The sequence below is a fragment of the Streptopelia decaocto genome (genome assembly GCF_964273445.1).
Source record: "Streptopelia decaocto genome assembly, chromosome: 6".
In the NCBI taxonomy this organism is placed as follows: Eukaryota; Metazoa; Chordata; class Aves; order Columbiformes; family Columbidae; genus Streptopelia; species Streptopelia decaocto.
This window is the reverse complement of record NC_138660.1, coordinates 57,201,672-57,215,229: the sequence shown is the minus strand read 5'-3', so window position 1 is coordinate 57,215,229 and position 13,558 is coordinate 57,201,672. Positions and strand designations below refer to the sequence as shown.

At 43.7% G+C, this 13,558-nt stretch overlaps 1 protein-coding gene across 4 annotated transcripts in view; it reads left to right on the top strand.

The window, feature by feature from the left end:
• Positions 1–277: 277 nt before the first annotated feature.
• ADCY5 (adenylate cyclase 5) overlaps positions 278–13,558 on the top strand; it is a 210,261-nt gene continuing 196,980 nt past the window's right edge. For 2 of the 4 annotated variants that reach the window (XM_082056063.1, XM_082056062.1), the window contains exon 1: positions 285–1,412. In XM_082056063.1, coding sequence (XP_081912189.1) covers positions 402–1,412 — 1,011 coding nt within the window. In that variant the 5' untranslated portion in view covers positions 285–401. Of the gene's footprint in view, positions 1,413–5,098; positions 5,131–13,558 lie in introns of those variants that run through there. The other 2 variants (XM_082056064.1, XM_082056065.1) reach the window with 2 other exon arrangements.

Here is a 13,558-nt window from a genome sequence, read left to right as displayed (position 1 = left end):
GTGCGGCGAGCTGCGATGCGGCTCCTCCGCGGCGCGCGGAGCCCCCGCGGCTCGGCTGAGGGTGCGCGGCCTTGAGGCGGGGGCGTCCGGGCCCCCCCGGTGCCGAGCTCGCTCGGGGGTGTTGGAGCGCTGGGGCTGGTGATGGCGCCCGCCCCCACCGCGCTGCCCTGAGGGTCCCTCCGGGAGACCACGGCTCTGGGGGACGCCTGGCAGCTCCGGAGACTTTGGGGGTGTTTGCGGGTCTTGGCCCCCCCCCCTTTTTTTTTTTCTTTTTGTTTTTCCTTTTTTCTTCTTCCTCTGCTGCCTTTTGGGGTTTTCTCCTAGCCGATCATCCCCTGTGGTGGGGGAGCCCCCACCTCTGCCTGGCAGTTGTCCACTCACCCTCTGCCTCCTCTCAGGGCATGTCCCGGCCCAACAGCATCAGCCCCCCGGGCTTCGGCAGCCCAGCACCCTGGGCAGGCACCGAGCAGCACCGCTCAGCCTGGGGTGAAGCAGAAGCCCGGGCCAATGGCTACTCCTACCCGCCGCCTCCCAACAGGTCCTCGGGCAAGAAGGCCTCCCGCATGTCGAGCAGGTGGAGGAGCGAGGAAGACTACGAGCCCCAGGCAAGCCGGAGCCGCGGGGAGAGTGGCCGCAGGATGATGAGCTTTAGGTCCAAATCCGCCTGGCAGGAGCACAGTGACGACAGCCAACGTCACTGGTCCCGCCACCCGCCTGGCAGTGATTCCCCTGCTGCCCCCAACAATGCCAGCCCACGGCAGCTTGGGGAGCAGGGGGAGGTACGGCCCCGGTCTGTGGAGCTGGGGCTGGAGGAAAAACGCATCCAGGCCAAGATTGAGGAGCTGGAGGACGAGGACGGGGACGAGGGGGACTCTGAGGCAGCCTTCTCCATGGGCAGCTGTTGCAGCAGCCTGCTGCAAATCTTCAGGTCCAAGAAGTTCCAGTCGGAGAAACTGGAGCGCCTCTATCAGCGCTACTTCTTCCGACTCAACCAGAGCAGCCTCACCATGCTCATGGCCGTTTTGGTGCTGGTCTGCGTGGTCATGCTGATCTTCCATGCTGTGCACGGCCACTATGAGGTATCCTACGTCGTGGTGCTCTCCCTGGCCATCTTGCTGATGGTGGTGCTGTGCATGGTGTGCAACCGCAACGACTTCCACCAGGATCATATGTGGTTGGCATGCTACTCTGTCATCCTGGTGATCCTGGCAGTGCAAGTGGTAGGGGTTCTGCTGGTGTGGCCCAGGAGTGCCTCAGAGGGCATCTGGTGGACCGTCTTCTTTATCTACAGCATCTACACGCTGCTGCCAGTGCGGATGAGGGCTGCGGTCATCAGCGGGGTGGTGCTCTCCGCCATCCACCTGGCTGTCTCCCTCAAGATCAACGCAGAGGATAAGTTCCTCCTGAAGCAGGTAGGTGAGCCCCGAGCTGGTTCAGGTGTGCACTTGGCAAGTCCGCTGCCTTGGAGGGCGAGTAAAGTGGGGTTTGTCTGACTTCCAGAGGCCTTCCTGACACCGGAAGGCTGAGGGGGCTTTCTATTGAACCCCTAGGTTACCTGCCACAAGATGGGATGGTGTACATTGTGGTGGCTAGACTGTAATCTTGCTTCTTTTATAGCCGTGGTGTTTCCTCGTTGTTGCTTTTCATTAAGGCTCTAAATGTTTAAGAAGCATGCCTTACTGGTTTCCTGTGACCACTGCTCCAGCGCTGTCAGCCAGCCTTGCTAATGCCCTTCAGTTATATTTAATGTAAACAGGTCTGCAGTAAGTACACCTGTGGAATGGTATCTGTGTGTGCTGCTGTGGGTTATCCTTGTGTGTCACTCTGGAGTCTGGGTTCGGTGTCAGCGCGGTGCTTGCTTAGGCATCAGAGAGTGTGCTCCATGGGAACATGGAATAAGCTTTTAATTTAGGAGGAGGGTGTTTGCTCTGAGATGTGCTGGAAATACCTGTGGTGTTCATATACAGCCAGAAAGGTTTTAAAAAAAATGTATAAATGCAGATTATTTTTTAGCTGTGATATCATGTTTAACTGGAGCAGCTCAGTTTGCAGGAACAATAAGACTATTATCAAATGCATTACAGTGCAATTTTTAATTACCATATCTGTATAAATAACAGCAATACAAGGCACCGCTCTTTTCAAGTAAAGCAAGCAGCCTTGCGGCTCATGTGCTTTGCAGTTGGGAAACCATTGACTTAAAACATCGTAGCTAGGTGGTAATCACCATCCCTCTGATGAGCAGTACTCTGAACAAGGATGAGCTTGTCACAGGGTCAGCCCTGACGTTTGTATGTAACTGGGGATTGTTTATTAAAATCAGGTGTTTGGTAGCTTTACAGCCATATCTCATAATAAAAAATGAAGACTTGTGCTTGCAGAGCCTGCCTTGAGTCTTACTTCTAAGTTGTTTTGAGTTCAACCTCTTACAGTGTCAGGAAAACTTATAGGGCTTAAGTAAAACTTCAGAAGGATGAGGCTGTTTCTGGTCTGGTCTACAAAATAGCCCAAGAAATGGCTCTTTCTTTCCTCCTTCTATTCTCTATTCTGGCATAGTTCTTAGTTTGTTACAGATATTTTTATAAACTGTACATGACATATTTTTCTTATGCTTGATATAAATGGCTTTTTGTACATTTCCAGCAGAGCATACACTGTAAGCACGACAGTTGCTGTTTTTCTGCTTGACTTGGAAAAGTTTGCTAATGGCCTCAGCTCTTCCTAGCTGGGGCTGTGGTCCTGCAAAGCCTTGTGAATGCTCGTAATTTTATAAATCAAGACTTGTCCTATTGAATTGAGTGTATTTGGAGACTGTGTTCTTACATATGATGGGAAAGCTTGTCATGATTATGGCCAGAAGACTTAGCAGCCTGTTATGAGCAAAGCTGAGTTTAGAGGATACCAATGAGTGCATAAAATATCTTTGTGTTGGAAAGTGTTGGTAACTGTATTTTAATGGAAAGGAGCCTAAAGGGCCAAATGATTCACTCCCTCAGTGGAGAATTTGGGATTATGATAGCTCTCTCCCTTTCCAAATACAGCAGGATTATTGGTAAGAGGTTGAGCTTGTGTAGAAATGTGCACTTGTTGGAGGTAAAAGCACGGGCAGTAGGTGATGGTGCAGTCTGCACAAACCTGTGCATTATACACTTTCCCTTTCATACTAGTGCTGGGTTTTCTTGAAGTTTGGAAATAAATATTTAGTTAATGAGGAATGTCTTAGGAGTACTCTGACTTTGTTTTTGAAAGTAGAGTCTCTCTCCATAATGCATATTTATTTTTCCTACTAACACCAAATGCCGGTCTCTATCTTGCTGTGGTCTACATTGGTGTAGCTCTAGCTGAATTCAGTGAGGTTGTACAAGGGCAAGAATTAGATTCCTTGCACATTTGCGTATGAACATGAGCTGCTATCTCTGGCTGTCTGATAGAAAAAATCTGTTTCTGCTGAGCACATCGCCTCACAGCTGTTAACAGGCGTCCTTCGCTGGGGCTGTATCTCGTTGCCATGGAAATCTGTTGTGTTCAGCTCTGCCCACTGATGCACGCAAACCCTGTTTTCTCCCGTTCAAACTAACAGGGGTGAAGGTAGATGAAGACCAGATTAATAGAGAGCAGGGGGCTAAGTTGTTTTCAGTGACTTCATGCTGGCAGTCACATCAGCCTGGGTTTCATGGAGCAGGAGTGGACGTGAATGCATTGGTGACTACGTGACCAGATGGTTCTTTATCCACAGCAAGTCACAGAATAAAGGCCGATTAGGATGTGTATCCCCTTTCCTCTTTTTCATGGCATTTTTTAACCATAATACTTAAGCGAGTTTTTTCTTTGTGGGGGCTTTTTTCTTTTAATCTTCTCCCAGTTGTTTCCATGCCAGGAAAGAATCATACAGTCTTGTTATGATCCACTAATATTGAAAGCTGGGTGGCTTTTTTTGTAGACTCCTGAGCACTTCTGTGATGCTCAGGAGCCCATTTAAAATCTCACTGCTGGTCTTTCTCTAGAGAGTAAAATTCTTGGTTGTAGGTCCCTTTCGGAAGAAAGGCAACTTTTTTTATTCCCTTGCTGAGAATGCATGATTTTATTGTTTGGATTACTTTCTCCTAGTACTACTGGACTGCCCTGTCACCAGACCGTCTGGTCTGAGGCTGTGCTAGTCAGGCTTCATGAAAGGGGTAAGGCAGTCTGCTATTTCTGAATTGGTAAGGTGACAGGAGTAAAGGTAGCTGGGATTGTTCAGTCGTAACTGAGCTGTTTTTTTTAGTAATTCTTCTGGGGTCACTGGGCTTTCAAAGTAGGCTCTTTCTTCTGTTTGCTACCTGGAGGAGTATGGGGTCTTTCAAGAGTGCCCTGAAGCACCCCTAGCAGAAGCAGCAGGTATATTTGGAATCTCTGCGTGTCTGATCAGGTAGAGGCAATGATTTTGGCTTCTTGAATTGATGTTTGATTGGAACAAAAAATACTAATTAATACAAATTACTGCATTATGTTCAAAAGTTATCCAATGCAGAGGGAGGGGAGAAAAATCGTGTGTTTGAGAATTTACCCACATTCAAAGACTGCTGCTGGAGGCAGAGGACATTGAATGTATGACACTTCACCAACTACAAATCTTAATTACTTAAAGATTTTTTTTTTTGTACCTATGATCAATTAATTTTAGAGGGACTGCTTTTGGCTTTATTGGGGAGGGGATGACTGCATTTGTCTTCAGGTTTGTGTCCTTGTGTTTTTCTGGGACAGTTTGGATTACAAACATATTTCAATGCACACAAGTCTATGTCTTTCTCTCTTGTGTGTGTATACATATATATATATATATATAGTGCATCTCTTTGTAGGCCAGCTTTTTCCATGTGTTCGTTTTGATATACTTTCAGGCTCTGAAAACACATTCAACTCCAGGATTCATGTAAGAAGTGCTTTATGTGTGAATGAGACTATCTAATAGTTAGGTGAGAAAGAAATATACTATTTATCCACAAACTGCCTTACATTCACAACAAAGGTGATACTGATGTTTATTCTATGTTCTGGTAGAAACAAACTTACCCAGCTGGCCCACAAACCTGTGCAGACGCAGGAGAAGAATTTAGAGCGTATGGGTTGCGGATGCTTGACTGGAGTCATGTGAGTAGAGCAGCTGCCCTGCACATAGTCTTGAGTAAGCACTGGCATTTTTGTAAGACTAGGGGCTAAGGGACAGGGAGTTTCACAACAAAGTTTATTGGACTCTGAATCAGACTTAAAAAGGGATGAGGATTGTGTGTGGGAGGGGGTGGGGGACCTAGGGGTAAGGGATAAGAATGCCATATACAAACATCAAACAAACCCATGGACTGAGGTTAGATTTACTCCTTTTTTCCCACCTAAACCTGTTTTATTGTAACTTTCTGAGGTTCAAGGATACAGTTAAGCCTTTGTATTAACTGAGTGTGAGTGGGTGACTGTTAAGGTACAGTGAAAACAGAAGACTGGGTAAAATAAATACTTCTTTTTTTGTGTGTGTGTCAGTAACCTCATTGAAGGAGTAACTGAAATGCTCTGATCTCTTTCCTCCCCTTAATACTACTGCAGACCTTCTGCAAACGATCTCTGACAGCAAAGTTCTGAACAGCTGCCCCAGCCCATGGCTCTTGTTCGTAGCACTCTGATTCTAGACTCCGGATGTTGACCTCCTTTTTGCTCAGTCCCTTTCCATACACCTCCATCATAACAATGTTACATTAGTATTCCTAATCCTTCACTTCTGAGAACTGTGTATGTACCTTTCTCCCTGTCAGTCCACGTTAATGGTCTGTGATAGATCCACATGGTGGGTCTCTCGAAAGTGTAGCATTTCAGTTTAACCATTTGTAGGAAGATATTATATGAAAATCTGTGCAGTTGCTCTTTTTCCTTTCCCTAAATAATCTGTCACTTCAGCAGGGCTATAAAAAACTTCTCACTGTAATAGGTTATTGACTTGAGTCTTGTGGATATCTTCTAACATCTTGTAAATATGCTTTTTATATGCCATTTAAATGGCATTCAATAGGAAACAAGTCACATAGCAGGAGAAATAGTACTGTATGTTCCGTCTCAGCCTCAGCATGCTTAAGATATGACTGATGATGATGACTGATTTCAAGACTAACAGATTTTTAGAAGTGTGTTACTCAAGTCACTGTGTTGCACTTTCATTGTCTTCAAGTGGCCTTTATTCATGAAGGAGAGATGAGCTATCTGAAATGCAGATAAATCTGTATGTCTTTTTTTTTTTTTTTTTAATTTATGGTTGGTTGCTGCCTGTTTTACTTTCGTCCACCTGGAAAATAAATTTGAGTAATATTCATTTAGGATGAGATTTTAAGGCACTTGGCCACATGGAGCCAGATACCGTGTGCCTCAAACAGCACTCAATGTCCTGTTCTGCATAAACATTGATATCAGTGGAGCTCTCATACAGTAAGATGTGCTCCAGCTTTCTAACAACTGAAGAATCTGCCTGAGCAGCAGTTTGACTGATGTTGGTAAAAATTGCTGATTTGAGTTCTTTTGTTCAGGAAAAAAATGCCAACCTGAAATATTCAGTAACTGCTGCATTGATAGTTGCCTCCCTAGTGTAATTCTGTAACAGAGGTAATTAATTAAATCCCTGTGGTATTGTATATCAATTAGTCCTTAGTATGAATATTGTCTATATCTCTTGGGAATGCATGTGGTGCTTGAGGTTTACAAAGGTGTATCTGTTTTTCTTGTCTCCTAAATTACCCTATGATCCTGGCTGCCTTCTCATCTCCCTCCGTTACTTTATCCTCCTTCCCACCACCCTGCATTAGTTTGATATTTCACTGTAATGTTCACTGGTATCAATAACTGCTACTCTAATAGTGTTTGAGTGCTGTGCATCTCATTTCTTTGCATTCCTGGACTCTTAATAGGTTTGTTGTCTCAGTAAACTGACCCATTTGACTCATTTCTCTCAGCCTTGTGGTAGCAATTGCAGCCTCATAGCTGAGTTGGATCTCAGTGAATTGAAGACAAAACCTTATGGGGATGATTTAGGTGCATTACTCTGTCAGATGTACTAATTCTAGCAAAAGATTTGTCCGTCTAGGTGTTTTTATGACATGCTTGGAAAGGCAGAGTGTGATAGTTCTGTTTATTTCTGGAGAGGTGAAGTTATTTCAGCAAAATGTTGGGATTCGTCGAGATATGTGAGGCTGAAGGATAGCTTTCCATCCCCTAATTGACTTGTCCTTCAGTGGCCTGGGCCTGGTGGCTTTATTTAACTCCAGCCAGTGACTAAACATGATGCAGCCACTTGCTCACTCCCCTCCAGTGGGATGAGAGGAGAGAATCAAAACAGTAAAAATGAGAAAACTTGTGGGTTGAGATAAAGACAGTTTAACAGGTAAAGCAAAAGCCGCACACACAAGCAAGGCAAAACAAATAATTCATTAACTCCTTCCCATGGGCAGGCAGGTGTTCAGCCATCACCAGGAAAGCTGGGCTCCATCACTCATAATGGTTACTGGGGAAGACAGACACCATAAACGAGAATGTTCTCCCCTTCCTTTTTCTTCCCCCAGCTTTATATGCTGGGGGATATCATATATATCACATATGTGGATATATATATCCATATATATAATATTATGTGTAATACCCCTTTGGTCAGTTGGCATCAGCTGTCTCTGCTGTGTCCCCTCCCAACTTCTTGTGCACTCCCCACCTTCTTGTTGGCAGGCCAGTATGAGAAGCTGAAAAGTCCTTGGCTGCTTAGCAACAACTAAAACATCAGTGTGTTATCAATATTATTCTCGTACTAAATCCAAAACACAGCATGGTTCCAGCTACTAGGAAGAAAATTAACTCTCAGATGAAACCAGGACAGACACCACTGTGACCCCTATACATGATCTTTTGTGATTAACCAGAATGGCAGTGGAAACAAAGTGCTGATGATCCTGGTGCTAAAGGCTCACTGGAACTGGTCGTGCCCTCTTGGAGCCTGAATCAGCTCAGTGGTTCCTAAATGCACATGTGCACCAGGTTTGCTGTTGCTTGGGCAGCGCTGCTGAGGTCTGGGGTGAAAGAGGACTGAGACTCTGCCCAGCTGGAATGTGAAATTCGGGCACCAGACTATTCACCAAATGCATTCAATTTGTGTTTGATTAGCTAATCTTTTGGTCATGCACCACAGCTTCCTCTCAGTCTTTTAAAAAAACTGGAGCAACTGCTAACTTTTTGGCCATTTCAGTAGTTGGAATACTTGCAGTCTTTTGGGAATAACTGGTTTTGTCTTCATATTTTGGTATTGGATATTACTTTTATTTTCTACTCGAACTAAAAGTACTTTCCTTCTGTCTTGGTAGAAGATGCAATGAAAAATCTCCAACAGCAGCTGAAACACTGAGAGGTAAAAACTGTAATTATTTTGACAGCAGCTTCTATGTGCATGTTAAAGTGGGCCACCCTGTAGCTGGTAGTGGCTTCTGAGAAGCCATGCTTTGAAAAGTTCCTGTCTTCTTTTTTTTTTTTTTTTTTAAACTCCTCCCTCTTGTGCAGGTGGTTTAGGTTCAGAGAAAATACCCGCTTTTGTTTGGGGAGGTAGAAGACAGGGCTCCAAGTTTTGCTAGCCTTGGGCAAGCATTATCTTTCCATCTGCTTTATACTGTAAGATTTACATGGCACCTTGCACAAGCAAACTGTACCCAGAAAATGCAGTGGGGAGGGAGCTGGAGTGCACCAGAGTCTCCCCCGAGCCTTCCAGCTGCCACATGATTTCATAATGTGTTACACTTATGTTTTTCATGGCTCAGAGGAGGACAGTGACAAAGTGCGTGCAAGGAATGTGAAGATTCGCAGCTTCTGGGAAGTGGGTGGGGTTCCTGTATAACTGCCGTGTGACTTTTTCATCTCCTGCGAGTCCTGCAGGTGTTTTGATGTGGGATACACTTGGTGTTAGTTCCTTCCCTTCTTCTGAAGTCTAGCCTAGTGATGTGAACTTGTGATATCTTGCATCCAAGAGGTGCTCTTTCTTCTTTTTGTTTTGAGATTGATGGATGATACTTTAAAAAAATTTTTAGTCTTTACCTGAGACGTATCCTGCTGCTGCCAGAAGTTTAATTTGATATTCATTATTATGGAGTCCTTAGGCTAGGTAAAAACTTAAGGGGAAATCTCATGTGAATGAAAAAATCCAACCCCAGAGATATTAAAAAGGATAATCTCGTTCTGAGGGGGTGTGAGAAACAGACAAGAATTTTAATATTTGTCTCCTGAACTCCAAAGTGTTTTCACCTTATCATAGGAAAGCTTGAAGTTTCTAGCATTTAATAAGATCACAGATAAAATGACTGTCAGGCCAAGACAAGAATCAAAATGCTTCTTAGCACCTGCAACTGGACCACTCCCAAGGAAATCGGTACTTGATGTTTTATGGTGGTGTTATTGCCAGCTGCATCACTGGCGGGTACAGGAATGGCATTGTTGAACAGATCTGTGGTAGCATTGAGAGAGAGGGTCTTGTTCTGACACTTGGAAAAATGGAGTGAACACAATTTAAAGCTCTGCATTTAACTTTTGCTTTCAACTTTTTTGTTTGAACATTTGGGAAGCTCTTCTCCCATCAGAAGCCTGGTAGTTAAGCAAGCTTGTGAACTGCTTCAGCCAGACACCGTCAGGTTTGGACCACAAAGGTGAAGCATTTACATGTGGTAAGAAACCCCCCACAGTTTAAGAATTCATGGACAGCGTTGATATCACTAATAATATTGGTTGTAGTGCCAGGCTGGCATCAACTGATGCTGAGTACAATTTTCATTACAGTATTCACTATAGAATGTTTCATTGTATTGTCAGGCTTTGTTCTGCAAATAAAATATCTTTTTCTTTTTTTTTTTTCATATTTATAAGTCACTAAGGCAATTGCAATATATCCTTCCTCTCTTCCCCAGACATCAAGTACACAAATCATGTTTGTGTGCTTAAGATCTTATCCAGACTGTCTGCATCAAGCAAATCCAGTGTTCACTATATGGTTATCATTTGTCGCTTCTCCTACTTCGTAGCAGCAGAAATACCAGAAGAGAAGTATATTTCAGAGCATCCTCAATTCTGCCTCAATTTTGGTTTTAATCCCTCTAGCTAGACTGCTGCTTCTGCAGTTTAAGTGATGAGTTTTCAGATTAAATGTTAAACTTCCTTTTCATGAAAAGTTTTATACATCCGTGCAACACCCATAAATTTTTTTACTGTGAATCGGGCCTTTGTGGTACTGCAGTGCATGGCTATCATCTCTGTTCTGGGCAACTTTGCTCATGGAAGGTTGAGTTGGGGATTAAAGCTGCTCTACAAATTTAACATACACATTCCACTAGTATCAGAGTGCATCTTTGCAGATAGTACGCAAAGGACTACATTGTAACAGAGGGGGGAATATAAATGAAATGTTTGTGTTTTCTTTTCCCCCCCTGTTAGAAATTGATCACTCAAAGCTGCAACTTACACAAACTGTTTATTCCTTAAAAGTGTTTGCAGTTTGTAGAATACATTCTGTCTCACTTCATAGTCAAAAGAAAAGGCTAGGATATTGCTTGCAAGAATCTGTCACAGAACATTGCTAATGTAGACAGTTCCCTGGCTGTATTTTCACCTCCAGAAAAAGACACAGCTCCTTCCCTTTATTCCCTGCTCTAGACTAAATGCTACAAGCACCGGTTTCCCTGTCCCTCAGACTGAAAACTGAATTCTTAGAGCTAGCGATGTGGTAAGGGACTACTCAAATCAGTATTTCTAAAAACAGTAGTTTGTTGGGCAGCCCGCAGATGCCAGAGCTACTCAGACATGCTTGCTGAGTGATGAACTCTTTCTGTTTGCTGGGAAGTACCCAACAGCAGCTTTCTGTGTATTCTTGCTTAATGTGTGGGTATTTGTGCACAGAATTGCACAAATAGGTGGACCAAGGGACATGTTATTAATGAAGATATTTCCAGTTGAATGGGATTATTTTGGGGGGGGCAGGTGGTTATAGTAAGTTCATGAAGGAAAGGAAGAAAGACTCTGTGGTACTAGGAAAGGAAGATACTCTGCAATGTTGTGGGAGACTGTGTAATTAAAATGTCGGTCTCCCTCATGCTGAAAGCTGACTGCAGTTTTTAAGCTGTTAAACATGAAGTAGGTTACTAGTGTGGGAACTGCTATCGTGTGATGAGCTCTCTGGATCTTAAGGCCAGCAAGGACTATGGAGCTCCTTTAATGCTGCTCACAGAACAATTCTTCTCTTACACTTAATGATTTCTTCTGTTCAGATAGTATGGAGGAAAAAAAGTTTAAATGCTGAATTGCACGGTATTTGTCAGTTGAAAAAGCAACCTGTAGTGATCTCTGACTGAAGGTGAGCTGAACTGGAACTTCTTTTTCTTCTTCCTTCCTAGGATTATAACACCCTGTGATGGAACATATTTGGTGTATTTTCCTGCTCAAGGTGACATTTTCTACTTAAAACATATCACAGATTGCCATATTAGTTTGTGAAGGCGCTCTGTGACATCATGCCCAGATTTCATACTGGGTAATTATGTTCTTGCCTTCTTTGTTGATGTTGAATATGGCATTTTTCTTTGCTCCATTTATCTTCTGAACTCTCTCACATTACAAATAGCTGCTGTGCATATGTGGGTTTTACTATCATATCTCAGAAATTTGCAAGGCTGTTGACAAGTCGGAAAAATGAGGGAATAGAGCTCAGGCTTGTGTCGTCTTAGTCGTGGTGGTGTACTGGAGCAAGTATCATCCCCCTGGTATGACAGATGCACTGATAACTTTTGAAAGCTACAAAAACAGAAACGATATGATTGAAGGATACTTCCAGAGGTCAGCTATGCCATCCCACTGCACCAGGTCAGCCTGAACGTTTGTGGCAGGTACTAATCACACATCTATTTGTATAGCCTTTGTATATGTAGTCTTTGGGGTTATGAAAGTATTGATGTGCTTTCTTGTTTGTTTGTTTTGTTTGAGTTTTTTAAGTGAACAAGCAAGCACAGCCCTGGGTAGGAGCAGATAGTAAACAAGAGATTGTTGGTGAATAGAGGTCTCTGGCTCATCTTAGCTGAAACTGGCTCTTAATTTGCTTCACCTACCTTTAGTTCCCAACCCACCCAAAGCGTGCAGTTCTCTGTCACAAACCACACGTTTGTATGACATCTGGCACAGTGGGTCTCATTCCTGAATAAAGCCTTCTTGAAAGCACTGCAGTACAAGCAAGAAGCTTGAAGCTGAACTGTCCTTTCACAGGTGACTTCCCTCTCAGTGCCTAGTCCTTTTCATCTGCTACGAAAGGTGTACTTAGTTAACTTGTTAGCATCCAGGTCTGCTCCAGAGGCTCTTAAAAGTGTATGCTTTGCAGCTGTGGTCAAAATAACTATGAAGAAATACTTAAGGAAGTATTTCCTGAAAATATTTTCATCTCTTGTTAGAGAAAGTTAGGAGACTTCCCTAATCTAGGTAATGAGCATCTGACTGTAGTCACGACATGGAAGGTTTGTCCAGGTCATTTTGTATAGGAAAGGTAACCCTGGAGTCGATTAGTTAAGGCACAATATAGAGCCCACTATATAGAGACTGTAGTCCACTGCTAAAATTACCTTCTCTATTTTAGATGCAAATGGACCTAGTTAATTTAATACACCTCCAGAGGGAAAGCAAAATAAATGAAGTCATGCTTGTTAAGAGGAGTGTTGACACACTCTTCAATTTATTTTGAGGAACTTTTCTGAACAGACCAGTCTTTACTGTAATGTCTCCAAGATAAGACTGTAGCTTGTGTAAGTCAGGAGTACTTTATATTAGTAACTTAGTATGGTGCCCATAGATGCCATTTTCTATTAGAAGAGACAGTGTCATCCTCTTGTGCTGAGTGCTTACCCCCTTGGCAAAGGCTGGGGCTGGCTGATGTAGGAACAGAGTCAAGAGAGGAGCTTATCTGTCACATTTAGCCAGTCCTTGGCCCTGGTACCGAAACTGCTTCTCCGGAGCCTGGTCACGAGTCTCTCTTTGATACGACTGCTCCTCTGCTAGGGACTGCTGCAGCTGCTCACGACTCATCCTTTGCAGAGAAATGATCTGCTTTCTGAGCCTGGCCTCTTGCTTGGCCTGAGAGTAAACCTTTTAATTGCCAATTCCTTAGCAGCTGTGATCAGGACAATATACTGTAATAAGATGGAGGTATAGGATCCCAGGTTGTTAAATGCTGAAGTGGTAGGTGACGCTCTTCTGTGTCTCCTGGGAGAAGCTCCTTTGTTTTCCATCAGCTTATCCTCTGTTTAAACTGTTTGCAATACTGCATGCGCTATTCAGCCGGTGCCTTGCTGCAACGTGAGCATATCCACTGTGTGGAAAACTTCATGGGGAAAGGTGCTGACAGCTCCCTGCCCGCCTGACCTGCTGGAGATTATTGGAGAAATACTGTGCTCTGTTCAAATGGGCGGCATTACAACATTGGCTTGCTGGTGGAAACTTAGCATTTTGATCTGGGCAGAGTGGGAGAAAATGTTGATTTTCTTTCAGT